The sequence below is a fragment of the Macrosteles quadrilineatus genome, unplaced genomic scaffold (assembly GCF_028750875.1).
Source record: "Macrosteles quadrilineatus isolate MER2022 unplaced genomic scaffold, UCM_ALF_1.0 Scaffold_3__2_contigs__length_128488019, whole genome shotgun sequence".
Taxonomy (NCBI): Eukaryota; Metazoa; Arthropoda; class Insecta; order Hemiptera; family Cicadellidae; genus Macrosteles; species Macrosteles quadrilineatus.
This window is the reverse complement of record NW_026542596.1, coordinates 9,332,343-9,359,618: the sequence shown is the minus strand read 5'-3', so window position 1 is coordinate 9,359,618 and position 27,276 is coordinate 9,332,343. Positions and strand designations below refer to the sequence as shown.

At 35.8% G+C, this 27,276-nt stretch overlaps 1 protein-coding gene across 1 annotated transcript in view; it reads left to right on the top strand.

Moving 5' to 3' along the window:
- LOC128988541 (uncharacterized) overlaps positions 1-27,276 on the top strand; it is a 53,385-nt gene that overhangs the window by 17,728 nt on the left and 8,381 nt on the right. Inside the window, exons 2-9 of the mRNA XM_054409917.1 lie at positions 3,936-4,602; positions 6,850-6,966; positions 10,961-11,136; positions 18,415-18,621; positions 19,888-20,038; positions 22,608-22,751; positions 23,462-23,643; positions 25,548-25,648. Coding sequence (XP_054265892.1) covers positions 3,936-4,602; positions 6,850-6,966; positions 10,961-11,136; positions 18,415-18,621; positions 19,888-20,038; positions 22,608-22,751; positions 23,462-23,643; positions 25,548-25,648 — 1,745 coding nt within the window. The remainder of the gene's footprint in view (positions 1-3,935; positions 4,603-6,849; positions 6,967-10,960; positions 11,137-18,414; positions 18,622-19,887; positions 20,039-22,607; positions 22,752-23,461; positions 23,644-25,547; positions 25,649-27,276) is intronic.

The window sequence follows — 27,276 nt, the reverse complement described above, 5'->3', positions numbered from 1 at the left end:
TGGGAAGGGAGGGAAACAGGTCCGCGACGTAGGAAGTGATGAAGGAAGTAGTCAAGGTGAGCTGTCCGGAGTGTGGGGACTGTTTATGACGATTAGATTAAGGTATTTGCAATTCTAAAATGCTATGGAAAGGGAGGAAAATAGGTCCGCGACGTAGGAAGTGGTGAAGGAAGTAGTCTAGGCGAGTTGTCCGGAGTGTTTGAAATGTTTATGACAATTAGATTATGGTATCAGCAAACCTAAAATGCTACGGGAAGGGAAAAAACAGGTCCGCAAAGTAGGAAGTGATGAAGGAAGTAGTCAAGGTGAGCTGTCCGGAGTGTGGGAACTGTTTATGACGATTAGATTAAGGTATTTGCAATCCTAAAATGCTATGGGAAGGGAGCGAAACAGGTCCGCGACGTAGGAAGTGGTGAAGGAAGTAGTCAAGGCGAGTAGTCCGGAGTGTGGGAACTGTTTATGACGATTAGATTAAGGTATCTGCAATCTTTAAATGCAATGGAATGGAGGGAAACAGATCCATGACGTAGGAAATTGTGTAGGATGTAGATGTGTGGATTTATGTATCTCCAATACTACGGTGCTTTCAGAGCGAACTAATGATTTTCCCCGAGCAAAGCTCGGTCCCCAGGTACTATAATCAAATGACGACACTAGCTTGAGGTTCGTGACGTATGAAGAGGTTAAGGAAGTAGTAAAGGTGAACAGTCTGGAGTATGGAAACTGTTTATGACGATTAGATTAAGGTCTCTACATTCCTAAAATGCTACGGAAAGGGAGGGAAACAGGTCCGCGATTTGGGAAGTGGCGAAGGAAGTAGTAAAGGCGAGCTGTTCGGAGTGTGGGATCTGTTTATGACGATTAGATTCAGGTATCTGCAATCTTAAAATGCTATGGGAGAGAGGGAAACAGATCCGCGACGTAGGAACAGGTGAAAGAAGTAGTAAGGTGAGCAGTACGGACAGTGGGGATGTTTGTTGCAATTAGATTAACGTATCTAAAATACTAAAATGCTATGGAAAGCGATGAATACAGGTCCACAACGTAAGTGGTGAAGGAAGTAGTAAAGGCTGGCGGCAGTGCAGAGTGGGGGAACCGTTTGAGCAGATGGATAAATGAATTTGTAATACTTAAATGCTATGAGAAAGGAAGGAAACAGGCCAATGACGTAGTAAATGGTGAAGGAAGTAGTAAGGCTAACATCGCAGAGTGTGGGAACTGTCTTTGGCAATTACATTAATGTATCTGCAATCCTAAAATGCTATGGGAAGAGAGGGAAACAGGTCCACGACGTAGGGTGTGGTGAAGGAAGTAGTAAAGGTCAGCAGTGTTGAGTTTGGGAATGGATTAATGTATCTGCAATGCTAAAATGCTACGGGAAGAGACTGTAGACTGGGACGGGTGGCGTCGTCCTGTAATACAGCTACTAGGAGGTCACGAATTGTGGATATTTATAGGGATGCACTGTGGATGCGATGCTCACTGGTGTGGATTAACGTCCGCACTAGTGAGTACTACGACTATCCGCAGTACTATCCTGATAATTAGACCAATTCGTAAATTACAAGGAAAAATGTGGTTCGGATTCCACTATAAACTGTAGGTCCCTTAGTTGCCATTAGCTGTATGGGCTATTAATTAACAGCTGTGTCTAAGGAACATGTCGGCCTTAGTCACTAACAAGACTACAAGATCGCGCCACTCATCCTACACTCATCCTTCACTCATATTTGGGTTAAAATACGCACATAGTGGCGTCCCCATCTTAAATAATTGATAATTGATAATTGATAATATGTTAAAATGATTACGAAGCACAAATCGATACATATTTTCGATACATGCAATCGTTTACAATCGAAATTTACAACTGAGTTGACAACAGCTGATTTTTACTCCATAGAGGCTAAAAACGATTTTTACTCCCTAAATATTAAAAATGCTACTTTAGACCCGCAGCGCATGCATGAAAAAATACTGTTTTTACTGCAGTAAGACAAAAACAATATAATATGAACCCTTGATGACTCCGCTCAATTTTGTGGATGCCTCTGCGAACGCCACCTAGTCATATTGTTGTCAATTGCTCGACATATCGATGATATAATGTACTGTAACACAATCGTAATAGACTAAATGATTGAATCACTTACTAAACAGGCTTATTTGCATGAGCAGAATTGAAAATAACCTGGGAGTCGTTTTGAGAGGTTATCTTTACATAAACATTATTTCGTTTTCTAGCTTTGTTTGTTAATTAATTACCAGATGTCAAATGCTGCTCCGCAGCGTTAAAATAAATATAATATCCGAGAAATAATCAAATTTATGATTTTTGAACGAGTTATACAGTATCTTGAGCTTAACTGATTTAAACGATCAATAGCTCAAATTAAAGCCTATAATTTACTGATCATTTTGAGTCTAAAACATATAGAAAAACATGAACAATACTGGAGGTATTGATTTTTAATCATAGAAAACCCTTATAAAAAATAGTTTTTATGTTGGTTGTTCACCTTGTGTTTGTTTGAAACTCGTCCGATTTGAATAACTAATAGCTTAAATGAAAGGTGGTATTTCACTGGAGGTTCTTAGACTAAAATATATAGGATTATATCATTATTACTTGTGAAATACATATTAAATTGAAGTAAGAATTCGAAAAAAAAATCATATTATGTTTTTTTTCGAGTAATACAGTAGGTAAATATTTACCGATGCTTGATGTGAAAACCTAGCGTGCATGTCTTCATTTTGAGACCTCAATCATGAAAATTGGTCGGGTAGAAGAGCCAAACGAACTCAGCTAAGAGAAACCGAATCTAACTCCCATAGGAAAACATGGGGAGCAATTTTGTTTACGTGTAAGCCGAGTGAGATAATAGATAATTATATGCCGATGCTTGATGGCAAATCTGTGCGTGCATACCTTCAATTTGAGACCTCACTTATGAAAATCGGTCGGGTAGAAGAGCAAAATAACTCGGAAAAGAAAAACCATTTTTTAATATATAAAAACAACACAACATGAAGGATATAAGATGCAATATGACAAAAATATAGTTCATTACACGGGCAAAAAGTGAATTTTAACCCTCGCTCATTTTCCAACTAAAACTTGATCTCGGGACAAAAAGAGTCACTTTAGCCCCTAGTGATGAAATATACTATTATTGCTTTATGACAATTTAACACTGAGTAGACAATTAAAAAATATATAATATGGAAAAAGAATACATTTAACTAGTTTTAAATGCTAAGATACATCGGTAATTACCTATTATAAATCAATGAAATAAATTAAACTATACAGCAATAACAATAAATAGCTCTTGATCTAACAGTTAAGAAACTTCGATAAAAAAATAAAATAAAAATAATGAAACAACCGGTAAATGAAATGTTTCTGAACCGAAAAAAAACACCAAAATGTGTTGTGAACTTGTACCATGTATGGTCAATGCTTGTACCCAATTCAACTCTCGCCTCTGTCTAGTTTGTATTGGTTGTCGTGTGTGTTCCAGGGTAACTGCCAGTGGACCAATGGCGTTGGACGGACTGTCACATTGTCGGACACGACGTTGTTGCAATTGTCTAGTTTGTATTGGTTGTCGTGTGTGTTCCAGGGTAACTGCCAGTGGACCAATGGCGTTGGACGGACTGTCACATTGTCGGACACTACGTTGTTGCAGTTGTCTAGTTTGTATTGGTTGTCGTGTGTGTTCCAGGGTAACTGTCAGTGGACCAATGGCGTTGGACGGACTGTCACATTGTCGGATACTACGTTGTTGCAATTGTCTAGTTTGTATTGGTTGTCGTGTGTGTTCCAGGGTAACTGCCAGTGGACCAATGGCGTTGGACGGACTGTCACATTGTCGGACACTACGTTGTTGCAGTTGTCTAGTTTGTATTGGTTGTCGTGTGTGTTCCAGGGTAACTGTCAGTGGACCAATGGCGTTGGACGGACTGTCACATTGTCGGACACGACGTTGTTGCAATTGTCTAGTTTGTATTGGTTGTCGTGTGTGTTCCAGGGTAACTGTCAGTGGACCAATGGCGTTGGACGGACTGTCACATTGTCGAACACGACGTTGTTGCAATTGTCTAGTTTGTATTGGTTGTCGTGTGTGTTCCAGGGTAACTGTCAGTGGACCAATGGCATTGGACGGACTGTCACATTGTCGGACACGACGTTGTTGCAATTGTCTAGTTTGTATTGGTTGTCGTGTGTGTTCCAGGGTAACTGTCAGTGGACCAATGGCGTTGGACGGACTGTCACATTGTCGGACACGACGTTGTTGCAATTGTCTAGTTTGTATTGGTTGTCGTGTGTGTTCCAGGGTAACTGTCAGTGGACCAATGGCATTGGACGGACTGTCACATTGTCGGACACGACGTTGTTGCAATTGTCTAGTTTGTATTGGTTGTCGTGTGTGTTCCAGGGTAACTGTCAGTGGACCAATGGCATTGGACGGACTGTCACATTGTCGGACACGACGTTGTTGCAATTGTCCGACATTGAGAGGAGAGTCCTTCAAAAAGTCGCCCTCGCTAAACTGCAAGCTCTCAACTTGGGGGTCGCTGTTAGGATACCGTCTGGTAAATAAATGTTTTATACTATGCACGAACATTGAAATAAGATAAGAAACATTGAAATAAGAGATGTTTGTTTGGCTTTTAAAGTCTTTAATTCATATGGTTATAATTTGTTTCGTCATACTTCATCAAAACCAACCATTTTCAATACATTCGTTGCTTGTGTAAAGTAGCTCTTACTCCATAGGGGGTAGGGGTAAAGAAAGACAGCTGTTGTAAACTTCGATTGTAAGCAATCTACCGGGTGTCCATAAAGTCTTGACAACCTTTGAAATAGAATGAGAATGAGAATGAGAATTTTATTTGGTCTTTTAAACATGCAGTTACATGCAATCAGACAAGTCATTTATAATAATCATCTGGCAACAATCAGTTAGGCTAACAGTCCCAGTTAGTAAACTGGGTTGACTTAGCTTAAATCACACCATGCACAAAAACAGGCAAATATAATAAATAAATAAATATTTAAATAATGGCAGCTACAATAGTAGAATAAATAGTGCACAAACTACTCTTATCTACTTTCAAAAAAACACACCATGCACAAACTACTTCAAACTTCAGGCACAGCAAAAGCATCTACTTACAACAGCTGTAGGAATTTCAAAAAATTCTTTTATAGCATACAAAGGATGCGCCAATAACAACTCTTGCAGTTTCCGCTTAAACTGACGAGTCTCCAGGTTTCGTGCTGAATAAGGCAATGCATTAAATAGATTTATTGCTAAGATATCACAGTTGAGTTGAGTTTTTCTAAGTCTAACATAAGGTATATCAATTAGATGTTTATTTCTTGTGTCATGCTCATGCACCTCGGCTCTAGTTACTACATTCCCAATACTATTTTCCTTAAACTTAACTAAAATATCAAAAATAAACAAGCTTTAAACAGTCATCAGTTTCTCAGATACAAATAAGGGTTTGCAATGTGCGTCATAAGAAGCATCAGATATTAACCTAATTGCCTTCTTTTGAGTAGTTAAGATACTTTTAACATCAGTTGCACTGCCCCATAGGCTTAGGCCGTATAAAATTATACTTTGAAAAAATGCAACATAGGCTACTTTTAAGTATTGTTTGGGAACATTTACCTTCAAATTTCTTAATAAATGTACAACTCTTGATAATTTGCTGCATGTCACTGCAATTTGATCATCTCATAACAACTTATTGTCTAGGGTTAAGCCAAGTAATTTAACATGATTGGAATCATTGATAGGCCTATCGCCTATCCGCCTTAGAGAAAAAATCAGACTTTGAGTTTTGGCATTATTTAAAAAGAGATAGTTTGCACGGAACCAGATAGCTGATTGTTCCAAAGAACGTGACATATCCCCTGTTAGCATGGCTTCATCTTTACCTTTACACACAAGAGTAGTGTCATCTGCGTAGCTAATGACAGTTGCGTCAGTGTTATGACTTAGATCATTGACCATGATTAAAAAGAGCAGAGGCCCCAGGATTGAGCCCTGCGGTACACCATGAGACAATGTTTTGGCACGAGAACTCTGCCCTCTAGCAAACACAACCTGCTAGTTTTTGTTCGTAGAATTGATGGGATTATACATGTTTTATATATGTTGTTTAACAGCTGATTTTATCAAGTTTTGTTTGTATATGTTGTTAACCCATAATTTCATTGTTGAGTGTCATACCAAACAAAAGTTACAATTCTTGTGTCTGTCGTAAAAATGGCTACTAAGGAAGAAAAAGCTCAATGTCTTTTGTAACTTAACGAGTCTAATTCGCCTGTATATGTATCGCAATTTTGTATGGATTGATTTAATCGGTTGCAGCTTATTACATGCTTGTCAATAGCTCAACATATTGATAGTATATTGTACATTAACACAATCGTAATGTATGAAATGATTAAATCACTTACCAAAGAACTGCTGGTTTGCATTTGCAAAATTGAAAATAAGTTGCCATTCGTTTTGATGGGTTATCTTGACATAATAATTATTTTCGTTTCTAGCTTAGTTTGTTAAATAATGTTGCAATATGACGAAAAATATAGTTAACCACATGGGAGAAAAGTGATTTTCAACCGCCCTCATTTTCCGACTACGGCTCCGCCTCGTTCGTGAAACTTAAGCTCGGGTTGAAAGAGGGCACTTTATGCCCTAGTGATTGAGATTCTTCAGCTTTCATTTCTAATAGGGCTTAACTAAAAATAAATACTTAAAATATAAATCCGTTATTATTATACAGTACTTGAAGGACGTTTTAATGTAGATGCCTTTGTAGATAATGTGTCGGCGAGCACGGTGCAAAAGCCTAAGCGAAGAGCGTACCTGCTCAAGCGTAAGGCCATCACCACTGGCCTCTTCGACACCAAGTCTGGCAAAGAAGACAAGGAAAAGGGTAAGTACAGTTGTTATATGTGTTTTGCTAAAATGGCTACAATATTTAGTGGCTTTGTTTTGTCTCATAAGGAAATCTTTAACTCTTAGGGATACCATACTATAGTAGCAACAATAATTTTCCCAACTGACTTATCTAGGAAAACCAAATAACTGTGGAAACCTACAAGGTATACCTCTGATTTTTTCACTTTCCCTCCCTATACATAGTATAAGGAGAAAGTATTGTTTTCGTTAAAATTTTCGAGTTTGACTTTTGGATATATATATCCATTTTGGGTCCCCATGAACCCCAAAAAAGTGGTTTTAGAAGTGATGCCTGTGTGTGTGTGTGTGTGTGTGTGTGTGTGTGTGTGTGTCTGGATGTGTACAGAGCTACAGACCACACCTGTAGTCCGATTTTGATGAAATTTGTTATGTAGGTACTAATCTATGGTATCTCCAGGCGTTTTTTCATTTTTTGGGCTAATGGGAGAAAGTATATGTCGGATTGCTGATACCGTTTATTTATATTCGTTTATTCACTGGTGTTTTAAATGTCAGATTTGTCTTCAGTGTTCAGTCAATGGTATTATACGTAAAAAAAATTGCTACTAGTAATTTCAAAATGCACGAACATAACAGAATTTATTTAGTACTATAGTAGAAGTGATTTCTATCAAGTAACTGTTGAGTGCTGTGGTGTTTTCTTATATTCTATACTACACAATACAATACTTTTTAACTGCATAAGTTGTTGTTTTTCAAACGAGTCCACTAATAACTTTTATGCTTGGTGTTCATTTTACCTAATCTAACATAAAATGATATAATACAGACCCAACCTAACCTTACATATTATAGCCTAAATAATAGTGAATAAACGGGATTATATTCAAAACAGTTGTGGTGCATTGTGAGAAAAAAGCAACTTTACAGTCATTAACATTATTTCTTGAGACACGGTCTAGTTAAGTTAAAATATTACTCGCACAAGATGATAATATCCATTTGCAAAACATTATAGTGAAATTAACCTGAAAGATGGTATGGATAACTTTGCTGATGGTTGACAACTTTTGAGGTATTATCGCGATGTTCTGAAAGTCGGCGAGCGTTGCCAGGCTAAATATAGCAGCCACCTGTCAGCGAGTTGACAGACTACCTACACAATGTTGCTGATATAGTCAAGTCAACAAAAGATTACCAGATGTCACTAAGTATCTACAGTAGTTGACATTGAACTTAGCTTCAAGACTAACTAGAAATTGGTTTAGGAAAACATCCCTGTAACACATTTTGGATGAAATAAGGTGCAATGCATGTGTAAAAGATAAAATAATAACACCTTACTTATGCGTGCAGGAAATATAACACATGCCAGAGTCTTTTTGGATAATTATCCTATGTTGGAAAGAGAGATGTAGTATATGGAGTTGTAATCAAGTCGGTGTGTGGGCAATTCACGTTCACAGAATATTGCGGATAGAGGATACATCGTTAAAGTGAGTCATTGCAGACACAAGGGATTACTGACCTCGACAAATATTTCACAACTAGAATATTGTAGGCATAACATATTTTGTAATATGAAATTAAATAGAATGTTAGGACTTGCAAGGACTTTCATCATAATTGACCGGTAACTTTTTGATTACTAGGAGAGAAGTATCAAAGACCAAGTGTATAGAAAGAAATAGTGCATGCATGAGGGTATGGTGAGAAGTAGGGAAAACTGATTACATAAGAAGAAGAATGTCTACTGCATGCTGGATTAAATAAAGAGAAGTAGCACATCTCCGGGAGTGTATGATGAGAAGTAACATATCCCTGAGTGTATGATGATAAGTAGCACATGTCGGAATGTATGATGAGGAGTAGCATATCCCTGAGTGTATGATGAGAAGTAGCACATGTCGGAATGTATGATGAGGAGTAGCATTTCCCTGAGTGTATGATGAGAAGTAGCACATGTCGGAATGTATGATGAGAAGTAGCATATCCCTGAGTGTATGATGATAAGTAGCACATGTCGGAATGTATGATGAGAAGTAACATATCCCTGAGTGTATGATGATAAGTAGCACATGTCGGAATGTATGATGAGGAGTAGCATATCCCTGAGTGTATGATGAGAAGTAGCACATGTCGGAATGTATGATGAGGAGTAGCATTTCCCTGAGTGTATGATGATAAGTAGCACATGTCGGAATGTATGATGAGAAGTAGCATATCCCTGAGTGTATGATGATAAGTAGCACATGTCGAAATGTATGATGAGGAGTAGCATATCCCTGAGTGTATGATGAGAAGTAGCACATGTCGGAATGTATGATGAGGAGTAGCATTTTCTTGAGTGTATGATGAGAAGTCACACTTGCTGGAGTGAATGAAGTGAAGTCGCACTTGCTGGAGTGAATGATGAGAAGTCGCACTTGCTGGAGTGAATGATGAGAAGTAGCACATGTCGGAGTGTATGATGAGAAGTAGCACATGCCAGAGTGTATACTCCATGTTACTCCCGTGTGTGATTTGTTAGAACTCTGTGTATACAAACAGTGCCGTAGGCCGAATATGACGCCTTGGGCACAAATAGCACAAAATAGGCACTCATCCAATAGTGCTACTAATGCATATCTTACCCCCCTGTCGTCCACCTGGGTCCCATTGATTTATTACTCTTAAATCTACCAACCACATAACAACAGTCCCCTAATAGTAGTCAGAAACAGATTGAATCATAAAGTTGTAAGTGCTGTTCTATTTTCTGCCGCACTTATTCCTAACTTTACACCCGTTCTTAATGTTTGTTTTCCTTCTGTGATTTTAATTGTTTACGTCTCGCCGTCATATGTCTCGCCGTCGTCTGCTTGATTCGTGAGAGACGTTTAGGGAATTTATTTTTAATTTCTGCAAGTAATTAATTTCCTCGAAGGTAAGATCGTATTTATGTTGCAGCAAAGAGAAGTAACATCTTCTTTCTTTACTATTCTTATTTATCTTACTACTTTGTGGATGCAGTTAATGAAATCATATTTTGAGTTATTAGTTTAACAAATTTATCTTTTTTACTTCTGCTTTTTGCTATGTTTTACTAAACGTGTTTTTTTCTTGTAGTTAAATGAATTATTCGAGTTTATTCCCCTGTTGTATTTTAAATTATGATTTAGGTTTGTGAGTTTATTTAGAGGTAACACAATAACATTGGGTTGTTTTTAATGAAAGTGTTTGGGCCTTGTAAAACAATCTTCTCATGTTTCCTGCATTTGATGCACTCTTACCCTTGCATTTGAATATATTAAGTTTTAAATAATTTGATATAAACTCTTTAAATACAAACTTATACTTCAATTTGAACTGACACGTCGTCGCTACATGTTTTACTCGATTCAAACAATGGAATATTGAACCAAAGTGAGATTAAATACAATATGGTTCACTGACAATTGAACTATTAGTTTTAGTACATTTGATTTATAGTAAATAAATGCTGCTCCCTACTACCACGCCGTGGTTGGTAATGGTAAATATGTTGGTAAATGTCCTTGATCAAAGAATTTATTTTGATTTACTGAGTTGTATTCATCAGCTATATGGTTACATTTCTAAAAAAAGCGTAGTATACTGTCCATCAGACTCTTCCGATCCACACACGCACAGTATATCTTATTTATTGTTGTCGCACAACACAATAAAACAGCCACGAAACAATCGTCGATTTGATTTTCTGTTTTTTACTAATACATTTGACAAACTGATTTGGTTCCGTCATTGACCTTTTTTTCTTCTCTGCTTCGTCATTACACTTAAGTTTCGGTCAAAATGCATAGAGCCAAATATATATTAGAACTAAGTTAATACATTTGCTGCTGTAACTGATACCATAGCTAAACGTAAATTCAGCCTTGTTCCTTGTCCCCATGCTCTCCCAAGAACACATTTTTCACGTTCACTTCAGCTATCATAAAATCTATTCCAGTACAAATTGCAGGATTAATTTACTCTGTTGTTTCCAGTGGAGGGTGGTGGCCTTGTCTTCGGCATTCCCCTGGGCCAGTGTGTGGAGAACGAGCGTCTCGCCAGGTCCAAGGGTGATTCTCTGCTAGGAGATGACTCGGATTTGAGGCGGAAGTCCCACCACGGAAGTCGCTCAAGCTTCAGCAGCCTGATAGAGCATGGCGCAAAGGATGAGGTAGGACTTATTCACATTTAGAGCATGGCGCAAAGGATGAGGTAGGACTTATTCACATTTAGAGCATGGCGCAAAGGATGAGGTAGGACTTATTCACATTTAGAGCATGGCGCAAAGGATGAGGTAGGACTTATTCACATTTAGAGCATGGCGCAAAGGATGAGGTAGGACTTATTCACATTTAGAGCATGGTGCAAAGGATGAGGTAGTACTTAGAGCATGGCGCAAAGGATGAGGTAGGACTTATTCGCATAGAGCATGGCGCAAAGGATGAGGTAGGACTTATTCACATTTAGAGCATGTCGCAAAAGATGAGGTAGGACTTATTCACATTTAGAGCATGGCGCAAAGGATGAGGTAGGACTTATTCACATTTAGAGCATGGCGCAAAGGATGAGGTAGGACTTATTCACATTTAGAGCATGGTGCAAAGGATGAGGTAGGACTTATTCACATTTAGAGCACGGCGCAAAGGATGAGGTAGGACTTATTCACATTTAAAGCACGGCGCAAAGGATGAGGTAGGACTTATTCACATTTAGAGCATGGCGCAAAGGATGAGGTAGGACTTATTCACATTTAGAGCATGGCGCAAAGGATGAGGTAGGACTTATTCACATTTAGAGCATGGCGCAAAGGATGAGGTAGGACTTATTCACATTTAGAGCATGGCGCAAAGGATGAGGTAGGACTTATTCACATTTAGAGCATGGCGCAAAGGATGAGGTAGGACTTATTCACTTTTTGTTCCTAGAGTACAAAATTTAATTGTTAACAACGATCTTGAAGTGAATAATGAATTTATACATGTTTGCCTCCTGGATTGAATAATAATAATAATAATAGGTTAAATACCTTGTATACGTCCTCAATCCAAGTCTTCTTTTATAATGACTATAGTTTCGGGGCCGACAGCCCCATTGTCAAATTTTCTGTCTTGTTAATTACTGTTTACAGCATTGGTCACCGTTGAAGTACACATATACACATACACTGACACACGAAACATTTATATTTACACGTAACATTGAAAAATTATACTTTTTGGCCGGCCTAAACACTGTGTCAGTCAGTGTACCGGTCCGCACAATGATGTAATCACTTTTGTTTACTTTTGTCTACTACTATTCACAATAATAAGAATGAAAACTGATAGTCAACGCAACTTTAAGGTTGTGTGAAGAAGTAATTTCAGGAATCAGCAAAAATAATAATAAACAGTTGCTAGGCAACGGTGAAAATAAAACAATTCTATTTCAATTTATACTGTTTGTGTAATTAATATGCAAGCGGACAGCTGATTTTGCGGCCCCGGGATGTAAAAACCTGCTCGGTCCCCAAATTACGATGACAGCTGGCATGGCCAGCAAAACGTAACTTTCAGCCACCAATTAACGTATGTAATACAGCCAAAAACATCATAGTGTGGTGAAAAAAATTAACAGTAAACATATATGACCCATAAGCTCTAATTCCATACTAGAAAAACTTAAACGAACAACATAATAACATAATATACAAACCAGTTCGTTCTACCAGCTCTATTCATGTTCATGCTTGCATTTACATTTACACACTTATTAACACACATTGATTTAGGAGACTTAGTTACGGTTATTGAATATATTTTAGAAGCAAAAGAACACTGTTTACAGCTAGGTTTCTATGATGGTAAGAAATCAAATAGTAGTGTAAAAATTAAATGTTTGGTACAATTGAAATCTTGGTATATTGAATTTATACCAACCTTCCATAAAAACCTCCTCCAACCCACAATTGTCAAGCCATGATACGCGATTTCTCTTTCGATTGACGAATTCAAGAATCGGCTCTCCTCCAGATATGTATTTCGAGGTGTGGACCAGATGTATGCCTCCGGATTGATATCTTGTGCTATTTCAGCCCGTGTTCATCATCTGACCACTTCTGCCTGTCCAGACTGATATCAACAGCCGATTTGTTGCCGATTTTTTACGAAGTGTTCCGATCTGTCGGACACACGATGTCGCTGTCGCTTTGTCTATTCCCTGGAACTATTCATAGCACGGCAGCTAATGTTAGCCACTTCAAACTATTTTAGTGCCACTGACCTATATTATTTATTTAACAGCTGATAGCGTTTTGATTAATTTTGTTTTGGCTGTTTGCACGAAAAATACGTTAGCTTGTTTTTGTTGTTGTAAAAGATAAGTTGAAAAATAAAATGAGGAAATTAGTAGGAAAAACGCTTTTTACAAAAATAGTTTTAGGCTAATTCTGTAAAGAAGACCATATTAATATTAATTTTATTCGTTACACTTTAATATCCTTTACAATGATAAGTAGTTTTTTTGCTGGATAAAGTGTAATGATAGTTGGTTTAAATTTTAAAGATCGCTGAATCGTAGATACGTCAAGCTCGCCCCCCACACGAATTAAATTTGATGTTTCTGTTTGGTATATGTAAAGTGAGTTTCAGTATTTAATATCCTTTTACAGTCATTTAATGACATTTAAACTAGTAAAAAATCTTTTTATAAACTTGGCCCTCTTCTCATGTAATGTAAAAAAGAGTAAATGGCCTACTTCAAATTTCTCGAAAAGAGAAGAGCATCCAGTCGACAGTAGCACATTCTGCACCAAAGTTATTTATGTTTTGGGGTTTCCGTAAACCTGCACGAACATATTTTGCTAAAATGTTAAAACTGTAGCTTATAGTGTTTATCTATAAGCAGGTTTTTTTAATTTTGATTACTAACGTGCTTTATCTATAAGATTAACCACAATCTCAATGTTAACACAAGAAAACTATAAACAGGTTTTATGAATCATAACTCCTTAAAAAAAACTAATCTAACGGTAGTTTAAGCAACGATTGCGTAAAGATAGTGTTAGGAGTAGAACAATTAAGGTACGAGCCTTGGCGAGTGCTATAATAACTTCTACGAGTGTCGTTAAAGCTATTAACGAGTTGACAGTATTTTATTTACTAAAAATCACTAGTCAGGAGAGGTTATGTTTTCGTTTATAACCTCTCATTGCCACTGACAGTGATGCAACGAAAAATTGTACCAAACACTAATTGCACCACTCAACAATTAAATTGGTCCGAACAGCTGATTAGTTGAAGTTCGAAGCATTACAATTTTACTTCTTTTCTCTCAATCATTGAACCTCATTGGTCCGTTACCCGTGTTGTTAAGTAAAAAAACTATGCTGTTATCAAAGTAAAACAATGCTGTTATGAGAAACTTAAATTCTAAGAACTGAACGGAAACGGGTACTTTAAAAAACGGTCGTATGTAATAACTTATATTTTAATACAAGAGTAGATAAGAATTGGACATGTAATAATCGTAAGCGTTTTAACTACATTTCCTCCCCAGAACAGTTTACACTTTGTCGCAGCCTAGAGACACGATGCAACACTTTATAGTACCTTGAGCACTTTACAATCTCTAACACTATTTAAACTACCAAGTGTGACAAACTTTCATGGAACACTTGATCTATGTTCAACAATCCGACTGATAAGAGAGCGGAGGAGGCAAAGTGGCTCTTAAACGTTGGCGCTGAGTTTTGCTCATTGTTGATAACAATATTTATGTTGGCACAGACGCCAGTCAAGATCGGTTCTAAACATAGACCACGTGCATATGTCATTCTGTACAAAAATACTACTGTTATTCAAAGTGTCGTCTAAATTTGCATTAGTTGGACAGTTTTGTGTTATTCATTAACTTGTATTTTGGCTTGTTTTTTGTGAAATATCTCTTTTACATTGAGGCCTGTGGAACTTTAAATAAGAAAAGAAAATAGTTTATTTTACCTCTGCTACACCGCCAAGCAATCATATTTTGTATTATTTATTTTGTACCCAAACAAAATCTTTTTGTTTCTTCTAACACACGATTGGTGCTTTCTTTGACTACAAACTTATACTAGAGGAAAAACAAGAGTTTACAAAAATATAGAGATATAGTCTAGTCATTGTCAGTAAATAGATTTCTGGCCAGATATAGAGTATATTCTTGCACCAGTTGCTGTTTGTTATATGCGTATTAATTAAATAATGAGTCTTTCTATCAAAGGTTTGACTTTTGTATCCTTGGGCTTTGTTATGTTTATGTATTTAAATAAATTAAATAAAAGCAGCATTTAGAGGAATTTAATCGGCTAAAATAGTGTCATGTAGCAGACAATCCTGCACTGTAGAACACAAGACTAGGGTCTGACAAATTCATTTTAATAAAAATTACATTGCATAAACACGCTGTAAAATAAAAAAATAAGTAAATTAAATCATTTACTGTTTTTATAATAGATACTGATTTCCCAAAACGCTTTTTAATATACTGACACACATCCTAAATAAATTAAATCGAAACAAGTCCACTTAAAGTGTTAAAGAACTACTAACTCTGAGTCCAGTCATTAGCTATGATGTATGATATAGATACAACTCTCTATATACATATGTGTCTTGTCTTTAACCAACCGAATCTAATCCTCAAACTCAATTCAGCGCTGCTTTATCTGGGTTATGAAATTAAGCTTACACACCTGCCATTGCAGGTTTATACAGGGTGTTCAAAAAAGGTGGGGACATATTTTACCTAGTGATTCATTGGGTCAAAATAAAGAGAAAATCAAGAATAACATTTTTTCCAAAATCGCTTCGTTAACCAGATATCCGCCATTTTGTATTTTTTACATAAACAATTTTATCTTTTAATGTTTTCAACCGATCTTTATGAAACTTGGTATGTAGGTTAAGGTAGAAGAGACCCGTGTTCGAAAAATATTTCATCTTTGCCCCATTTTACAACTAAAAATCTTAATATTTCAGCTATTTATTATTTGATCTTTTTGAACTTGATATTGTTTGATAGGTAATTAAAAATGCTAAATAAAAGTGCTTTTGACATTTTTTCATAAAATCAGCCATTCTTTAGTAATTTAAGTTTAAAAGCTTTAAATGGTCGCCATTTTGAAATTTTAGGTTGAATCAAGATGAAATATTTTTCGAACACGGGTCTCTTCTACCTTAAACTACATACCAAGTTTCATAAAGATCGGTTGAAAACATTAAAAGATAAAAATGTTTATGTAAAAAATACAAAATGGCGGATATCTGGTTAACGAAGCGATTTTGGAAAAAATGTTATTCTTGATTTTCTCTTTATTTTGATCCAAGAAATCACTAGGCAAAATATGTCCCCACCTTTTTTGAACACCCTGTATAAACTCATAGTCTCAGATACGTAACTGAGACCACTTAGTTAGTGGTTTAAATTGGCCCCATTCTATATATTGAGCGTTAACTAATGACTGTCCAATGGCAATCAAGTTTTCCTGTGTTCACAAAATAAAAAGTCATTTGTAAAAGATTAAATTGAACAGCTTACTACCTTCTAGCGGGAAATGCATTCCTGGATATAGTCCAGGTGTACTGTGGACTTATACACACACACATTAACAATAACAGATTAATGTGAACTTCAGTGATGTAGGGCTGCAGTTATTGCATTGTTGATATAATAACTGTCACTGTATTGTTTAGTATTTGTAGCTAGTTGCATCACCTGTCATTCAAAGTTTTAGACACTAATTTGTTGTATAAAAAGTTGGAACAATAGTACTTAGAAACTACTCAAAGCTGATCGTTCACCATGTCTTTGACACTACCTATAAGTGACTTTAAAATAAACAAACCTTCGAGTAACTTCAAAGTTTTTAGACACTTGACTATATTTCTGTGGTTTCAAAACAGCATGAACTTTTGAATTCTTTAGAAAGTTTATATACTTTATTTCTACTATGGATCTTAGGATCTTCTAAGCCTTTAAGAACAGCACTTAAAGATGTTTAGACATAAGCATTTTTTATTTATAAATACACTAACATCTAAGTAGGTATCTTCAAAGTCTTATAACACGTTTTCTGTAGGTTTTGAAACACAACTAACCAAGTGGGACTTGATAATTTTGACTCCTAATCTTATAACCTTGGGTATTTGCAAGTCTTAGGTCCTTATATTCTACATTTTCTTTAAATTACAATGAACCTTGTAGTGGTTGTAGAGTTTTATACAGTTAATTTCTAATACAATCAACCTTTGAGAAAGTAACTGGTAAAACAAAGATAACTGCCGGAATGCACAGACAATGGCTACCAGGTTGCCAGTGCAAGTGTGAGTGTCAATTCACCAATCTCTCTTGGCTGAAAGCCACTCATCCACTGCTCGGCCTATCAGCAACCCAGTGTAATAGGGCAATGCAAAACACATACAGTATAACCAGCATGGGTCGAACTTGTCAGAGGGGCCACGGAATCATTGCTGAAATGGGATTTTAACATAACATTAAATGAATTGTGTAGTAAAATCCTAAAAAATCTATAAATTTAATCTGTATAATCAATTTTGAAATGGAAAAATAATAAAACATTTGCTTTTTAATAATAATAAAACATTTGCTTTTTAAATTAATAAATAACTGGTACTCCAGCCCCATCTTCAAACTCTCTAAGGGTCCTCCACTTCTTCCTTGTCCTCCTTAGTCACATGCTGCTGGCCCTTAACGTCGCACAGATGGTTTTTACCCTTATCCAGTTCATCACTAAACTGTAAGGTTTCTTCAATTTTTCTGTTAGGCGTTCTGCCATTGCTCTGAGCAAGGTCTGAAACTCTTTGCCCAGCATTCCGTCCACAGACGTGACTAGTGGGGTAAAAGATGCATTTCTGGTGTCTGTTATTGTTAAATATTTTTTCTTCTTCTCTCTCTCTGCATTCTCCAACACTTTTTCGTATGGGAGGTTCAAGTACGACGGAGCATCAGTGTCAACGACACGTACATCGAATAATGCTTCCGTCTGAACCTCCCATACACCCCTACAAGCCAAGTCTACTTTTAGTGCTGCAGTATTAAATGACCCTTGCTCAGAGATCATTGGTTCTCTAACACAGTTTCCCCATGCTAGGCTAGCTCCATCAAGCTTCCAAGGGTATCCCTTACTTCATTATGTCTTCTTATTATCAAACCACCTGTGCGACAGTTAAGGGCATGTTCCATATTGAAGTTTTTGCCACAGCCATCACATGAAGAGGGGCTGTATTAGGTATAGGTCTACAGTCAAATCCTGGCAATCACCTGGTGGTGTTTAGCTATAGTTCTATGTGATAATGCCGCGAATCTATACCCAGCCTGAAGTAATGTGTAAATACAGTTTGGAGCTTGACAGCTTTAGACATTAAACCTCCATTTAACCATGGCAGATAAACCATAAGTTGTGTTTCAGAAAGGTTCCTCTGAGAGTCTGATGTCCCCGACGCTGAGTATGCCTGGACTGTTGGACTCCCTGTCAGTAGGCTCGGCCCTGGACCTCAGTCTAGAGCAGGGCGGAGTACCAAACATCGTCAGTTCCTGTCTCAGGCACCTGGAGAACCACGGGCTCCACACCCTCGGCATCTTCAGAGTCAGCAGTTCCAAGAAGAGAGTACGGCAGGTAAGTGAGAACTTAAGAGAAATCTGTGTTAATTAGTCGTCTAGCTCTTTAATGATTTGTGGGATTTGTTTTCCAATAGGTATAAAAAAAATCGAAAAAAATCAAATCGAAAAAAAAATCTACGAAAAAAATCAATTGTTTGTGAGGTATATTAAACCTCTTACCAGAGGCTGCAATATCTTAAGATACCTTGAAGTTTAGCTGTAGACTTTAAAGTTTCTAACTGACTACATTACCATAACCTTTTTGGAATAGTTTTAGATTTAAACACCATGATCACTAAGGTACCCTACTGTTATCATTACAGGGCATTGTTAAAACATCGAAGAAGGCCAATAAATCTTATAAGTATGAGAAATAAAATTGTAACGTTACTGAACCAACAATTTGTAAAGGGAATACAATGTATTCTTGTCTAGTGTTACTTGAGGCAAGGAGTTTAACGACAATGTAAAAAAGTTGGTGTAATTATTGACTATCAATGTAGGGAAATGAATACAAATTTTACCCAGCTAATTTACTGATGACTCTAATAGTAATAATAATCATCTTTATACTTTATACTTTTCTTTGAAATGGCGACCATACAAATGTAGGTATTTTAAGCCAAGTATGAATGGAGATGAGTGTGGGATGAGTGGCGCGACCTTAGTCTTGTTAGTGACTTAGGCCGACATATTCCTTAGACACAGCTGTTAATTAATAGCCCATACAGCTAATGGCAACTAAGGGACCTACAGTTTATAGTGGAATCCGAACCACTTTTTTGCCATGGTATATACGAATTGGCCTAATTATCAGGATAGTACTGCGGATAGTCGTATTGCTCACTCGTGCAGACGTTAATCCACACCAGGGAGTATCGCATCCACAGTGCATGCCTATAAATATCCACAATTCGTGACCTCCTAGTAGCTGGATTACAGGACGACGCCACCCGTCCCAGTCAATCTACTGTACTTCAATCAAAAAACTTTGGCGGTTTAAGGAGAAGTGATTCCATCGCCTCCACCTCACTCTAACTTTGTAAAAACAGCCGAGAGCTGATCAACTGAAATAATTAAGCTAAAAAAGTTGTGGGGAACCCGGGAAAACTACCCAATAAACCACCTAAATTCTGTGAATGGACTAAAATACCCTACTCTGCATTTTCATATAACCTACATCCTCCACAGCCATGCAATATGTGACAATATTTATGATGGTACTGTTTCTAATAATTGCAATGCTATGTCAAATGAGAATATTTTTCTGTTGCATGCAAAGCTGAGAGAAGACTTTGACTGTGGGAAGGAGATGACGATGGAAGCAGACTTATGTCCTCATGATGTCGCAACATTGCTCAAAGAGTACTTCAGAGATCTTCCAGACTCCCTACTGTGCAAAGATCTCTACCAGGCCTTCATTCAGACACAGAGTAAGTATTGTATTCAACAGATCTAGGTTTAGGAACCTACTCCTTGCTCAACCATTTGCCCTACCAACAAATCAACATCAAATCTAGTCTTTTATCTTTTTTTGCTGTTAAATCCCAAATCATCCTCAACGGTTACCAATACCTCTGGTTTGATCTTCAACAGAAGCATACTCCTTTTAAATGCCTCATAACAATACTCAATGTCTTCTGATACTTTGACACTTAAATTCTCCCACTAGGGGAATCACCATAAGTATCAGCTGATAAACGATCATAATAAAAGATTAGAATGCTACAATTAATGGACAAATCTTAAGAAATATAATTTTTCTAATATAATATAATATTTTTCATCTAAAACCCCCTGAATGAACCTTGAGAAGTATGATCCTTATAAAACATGATTTAAAAAAATGAGAAATTAAACTAATTTTTAAATTAATTACAAAATTAACATCTTGTTCCTGGCGTGACTTCCCTTTTCTGCTGGTATCTAACCACAAATGAGTTAAATTTATCTCATCCGATTTCTACTACTCCTCCGAATCAATGCAGAGATTATCTGTAAAACGGTAATTCGTGGAGAAAGAAAATTACACAATACTTATTGCCTGTGACTGTTAATTCACAGAAAATGTAATATTAAATTTGTGTATTGATCACATAAAATATAATTCATAAATTAAATTATTTCTTTCATTTTATTGCTAGAAAATCTCAGTTCACAAACAATACACCCCATTAAAACATAACTTTTAATGCAGATATTGTCATATTATTTCAGCAAATACATGTAAATAAATTTAAACTTCCATTGCAGAATAAGGGTAATGTTGTTTTTGGAAACTTAATGAGAATTCTAAAAATGACAATAATTTCAAAATAAAAATAATATTTAGTCTACTTATGCCAATTTTATCCAAACAAATAGAAGTATTTTGAAAAAAATGTAATTTGTCCGTTATTCCCTATCTGTGAGGCTATGGAAACCTAAATTGGAGCCATTTTGTCACCAATACACTAACACTAACTTCGTTCCCCCCTGTGTTTCACAATTCTTAAAACTAATAACTGTTACTTTTGTAATCTTTAAAAAATAAACTTATATATTGGCTTAGCATAATCGAAAAATTTATTCATTTTTGTCTGGCAACCTACTGAAAGCTGAACATGATTCTTCTATAATGGAACATTCAAAACAAGACAATTCTCGAGTTACATTTAATTCAAAATTCAAGTTATTATTAACTTCTGACGTTTTCAACTCCTGAAAACTTTTCTAATCTGAGAAACAAGCTTTTCTGTGGTTCTGAATCAGGTAAGTTGATGAAGTCAACTGTTTGATTAACAAGTTATATTACGTTGTTTTAATAAAATATTTTCAATTATGGTTTAATAACAAGGTTTTTAGATACATATTAGGTGGTAGAGGTGTGTGGTTTAGTTTAAGAATTTTATTTCACAAAAATTGTTCTGATATAAGTGACTTTTTAATTCTACTTTTCTGACTTTTTAGAATTAATCAACTCATAACAATAATTTATTCTTTCTCTGTTACAAAAAAAAAAAAAAAATATAAATATATATTGTTGTCTAAAACACTTTCCAAACACATTAAATAACATATTACTAAATGTTATTTCTGCAACCACATTAAATTGGTTTGAAATGTTTTTTTTATTTCTTGTAGCTTTGTCAGATAGAGAAAATATTCATGACAATGCGCTGTTATAACAATGCCAGTTTGTTTCATGTATGAAACAAACCATACCATATTGTTATGGTATTATAGTTACTGGTAATGTAAGTATATTGGCATATCCAGGGTATTATTTAAGGTGTCTAGGCGGCACACTAGAGGAGTAGGGTAATTCACTATTTATTTCAAGTAAGTTCAAGGATACACTGATTAGATGTGTGAAAATGTGTAAATTATCTGTTTGATTGTAGTATAAGAGTGTTGTATCTATGACTATTAATACAACTTGACATTCCAATCCCCATGTTAAATTGTTGCCAGATTTTTAGTCAAAATCGTTGTAGTTGATGTGAGCCACCAACAGATTGTGCTGATCTAAATCCCTAATTTCTGTCGAATAGAAGACATTTTTTACCAAGTTAAACTAATGATTTACTGTGAGCTATAGCAACTGGTATGACCAATCAACTTGGCCAGCAACAAAATATAAGTTATGAAATAGAACTTGTAGACACTAGCGCATTCTGTGACTGGCTCACACAACTATTTTCTTTTTTATTCTGTGTATTATTGTAGTAGTATACAATATGGTTTTGGCTAAAATGTATGAGTGTATACATTGTATTTGTGTTTGATTGTAGTACGTAGATACTTGCTGTTTACACTAATGTACACTTGTACACAGAGTTTATGTGTTTGAATATAATAGTAACTATGTGATGGTGTTTTAACTAATGTAAAAGTGTAGGCTTATAGAATATCTGTGTGTTTGGTCATATGAAGGTCTATTAGCTAGTTTACCTGTATATGTTTTGTAGTATACAATGGTGTTTTAGCTAATGTACGAGTGTATACAGTGTATGTCTACAGGGATACGGAACAGGCGGTTACAGCAAGAAGCATTGCAACATCTGGTCCAACTATTGCCTGTGCCCAACCGAGACACTCTGTACGCCTTGCTCTGTCTACTGGCTGAAGTGGCCCACAATTCGGAGGATCACAAAGACAACTCAGGTATGAGTAAAACTGTAGAGTCCATAAATCTTAAATTTGTAGCCAGTTACAGAACAAACATGTGGATGAATTGAACCATTTTAGTGTGTCACAAGTGTTAGTCTTTCCCCAGAACTGCACATATGTATATGACCGAATCCCAATATACATCGTTTTAAGATATTATAAAACAGCCACTGAGTACGCTGCATATATTTTTACAATCCACTAAGAAATCAGGACTTACAATGAATTGGACTACTGGTACATAGTTGAAAACTTTCAGCCATTTCAGTTTGGGCTTCCTAAAATTAGGACACTTGAGATTATTGTGGGGTCATAAACATCTTGAAAGATACAACACCTCTTATATACTTGAAGATATTTTATATTGCATGTCATTGTTGGGTAGTTATATTATATTTCCAGTTCTGTACTGTGGACAATGCGAGTTTGAATAAAAAACATAAATAAATAACTTGAATTTTCTGTACTTTGCATTACGTTGAGTTACTTTAACTTTTTTACAATCTTGGAATGGCTTTATTGTATAGCAAATTCATCAGGTAGCCTGTGTGAATGCTCAATTAATTTAGTTATCTTGGATGCAAATAAGTAGTTTGGCCAGTTTCAGTGATAACAATATATTTGTAATAAACGACCAAGATGTATGTATCTGTATTTATTATGGATTCAGAGAGAACATCTTTAACAAACTATTTTGATTCTAGGAGAATGGGTGGTGGGCAACAAGATGGACAGCAACAACTTGGCGACACTGTTTGCTCCCAACATCCTGCATCCTTGCAAACCTTCTGGGAAGGATGAGTTGAGTGCGGAGCGCACAGAGGAGCGCAGCGACGCTATCAATGTCATCCGAGCGCTCATCGACAACTATCGAGATCTCTACCTGGTAAGTAATACACTGTTAACCAGATTTGGATTGGTTTAATAGAATAAATGGAAAAAATAAACTAATATACACATAATAATACATAACATCGAAAGTCTCTCTACTCTGTGATGTCCATTTCATTCTTAGTCTGCCAAACAGTCTTCTTCCTTCTAGGTTACCTAGATAGACATTTTATTTATTGAATGTTCATTGTCATTCCATCTCATTCTTGCTTTCCGCATATAAGTCTTAGTGATGACCATAGTGACTGGGTTGGTATATATGAGGAATCTCCATAAGTTAAATCCCCCGACCAGCTCATTGTGGTCTAGAAAGTTTAATGCTGATACCCGCGAGGCTCTTCACTTTTTTCATTACTATTTTTGTCAATTCCTACCACTATATAGTTTTTATCTTAACCACATTGATTCACAATCAGGATTATTATGTACAAGGATAGGGATCCGCTACCTTACCTGGTAGATAGAGTCCAGATTAGCCTTGGTAACACATACAAAACACATTACACAAAACAGAAAACTTAAATATTTCATCCCAGTTGGGGACTTCAGTGCTTCATCAGAAGGAAGAAGAAAAGACTGGCAGTCAAAGTTCAAATATTCACAATCAAAGTTTCTTTAACTTTAATTATGTCTGGATGGAAAATTGGTGATGTTCCCAGGCTCGTCTTTGAAATGTACGTACAATCTTCTTCTAGCTATCTAAGCCACATATATATACAGTAGAACCTCTTTAATCCGAACCCCCGTAATCCGAACCCCCGTAATCCGAACGTCCACTAATCCGAACCCCTCATTGCTGTACTCTATACACAGTACAGCAGTTCTTTATTGTATACTGTATTTAATTTACAGTACTGTTTATTCACCATGTTAACTACATTATTAAATAAACACTGTATTTTACTTATAAAACATTTTTTCACTATTCCCAAAAGAATGTTGATAAATTTTAGCTATGTTTTAGCTATTGTTATGTAAAAACAACAATATGTTCTGTAATCCGAACTATTCAATAGTCCGAACTACCCCTGGTCCTAATTGGTTCGGATTAAAGAGGTTCTACTGTAATATGTTAGGTATTAAGTATGCTATAATTTTGTATGTACAGGTTTTACACCTAAACATTCATCATTGTACACGTGTGTCAACTGGCAATGGATTCAATAGGGGTTTCATGTATCACCCTACCCATAGAAATCTATAGAAGACAGGTTATAATTGGCGGGGGTGTAGACCTAGTTATTGGAGACTATAACAAGTCTATCGCAAACGGGTGGGAACTGTGGAACCGACCACAGTAGTGGTGGAAGAACTAAAGAAAAGAACACAACACTGATGATAGATTTCAACTTGCTGGCTGTTAAAGACTTTAATTTACTACCTTAATTTTATCCTTGTACTCATCCTCAAGCTCTCAGTTCTTTCTTATTCTCCACCCATCCTGATTTTGGATTGGGCTAAAGATTTTTCATTAATATTGAATGGGTCCAATTCAAATAATATTAACTATTGCTCCGTGTTTAGTTAGTGCTCATGTTTCTGATTTACAACGCAGTAGTGCCCTTCCGGGCTTCGGGGATGATTTGAATGATACAATTAATTACAGTATATATTTTTAGAAAGCCATTTAGACCTGAGTTTTTTCCAAAGGAACAGTGCGTCCTTGAAGTTGTGCTGTTGGGAACCAATTGTTTATTTTTTGTTTCTTTCCATTGTCATTAATTGCAAAAACCCTCAGGTAGGTAGTTAAAATCTGATACATTTTTTAAAGAAAAATCATGTACAAACTTTAATGTTTCAAATCATCTACGGTATAAAAAGAATAAATTATGAAACCAAATTGTCTTAGGTAAGTACCCTATTATTCCATCAAATTTTTATTTGTATCCTCTTGTGCAGGTTTCAGCAGATTTGCTTCACGAGATTTACGTCCACATGATGGACTCTCATCCTGAATTCTTAGACCAAATAATGCAAAAAAAGGATTTAGCTACTGAAGAGTAAGTTTGAGCATTGTAGTAAAAATAATTCAATTATAAAATAACTGTATTTTATAAAGACATTAAAAACCTATTTACTTGACATATTCTCATTGATACTCTCTTTGTCAATAAACTTTTAGGGAATTTCCCATGTAGGGAATAATCTATTCCCTATATCTATTTCTACGGTAGGTAGAATCGATCTATTCTACCGTAGGTCTCATGGTAAGACCTAGACCCGGGACCAATTACTTTTTGTTTTGAGGTCCCCAAAGGCCAGAAACACCCTCCGTTCAAATTCATATATGCATATACCGTGGGTAGTTATATACATATATGTTAGTATACTATAGTTAGTTATATACATATATGCGATGATTCATATATGCATGGTATAAGTACCGTGATATAATTTTGTTGTCAAAATAAAGGTACGACTGTTCTCTAAGGAAATGTTTTTTTTATAAAAAACCTCTAATTTCATCCAAAAAGAATTAAAATGCACTTCCCTAGAGAACAGTTATACCATTAATAATAATTTGACACCAAAATTATTTCACAAGTTTAACATTAGTCTTATGGGACTATCTTCAAGGTCGCAGCACTACTGAAGACTCCTTGAAAAGTAAATTTACTATTTACTTAGGAAAATAGACATAGGCCTATAATCGTCCGATAAGGTCAACTATATAATTGTCCGATCCCGCTGGTTTGCGACCTCGTTGAAATAAACTGAGGTTTACATGTTTTGTACCAAATTTCATCGAAATCAAAAAATTTTTGTTTGAGTTATATTGGACACACATATTCTACATTATATACGCATATTAAAATACATATATGCAGTGCTCGAATTGTGGGGGAACGTGGTGAAACAGAGTTCGGGTACCTCTTTCGGCAAGATAAAAATATTTGCATTAATAGGTACATAATAGATTATAGTTCCAGCACCTAATTTTTCACAAATCGAGCGCTGCATTTATGTATTTTAATATAAATATGTTTGTTTACAATATAACTTGAACAAAATTTATTCAATTTTGATGAAATTTGGTACGAGTATGTATATGTGAATTTGAACGGATGGTGTTTTTGGCCTCTGGGGACATCAAAACAATAAAGTAAATCGGTCCGGGTCCAGGTCTTAATATGCGACCTCTACAGTAATAGCTTATTCCCTATATGGGAAATTCGCAAAAATCTCACATTTAAATTTAAAAAAATCTCAAACAGGATGAAAAATAATGATGTTTTACAAATATTTATTTGTTCTGAAACTGTGAAAACTCATCATTTTTATTGTCTTTGTTTAAACTAACACTTTTGGAATTTTATAATGTTGATTATGTGTGATTGAAAATATCAAAGATTGAGTTATGATGTTAGGACGTTCTTATCCTTAATCAAGCCTATCTATACTTTTTTCTTTAAAAAAGTGGCAACCAATCTAACGCAAGCAACACCATTATGCAATTAATACTCTACTTTGTTGTTGATTGTAGAATTTAATTAATTTTCAAGGAAATAGCTAGGTATACTGTAGTTTTTGTTACTGGACCCAAGTTCTTCTTTGCCAATAAACCAACTTGTTATTGAAACTTGTTGATTTATATTTATACTTTTGTGTTATTAACTCTTGCTGAATA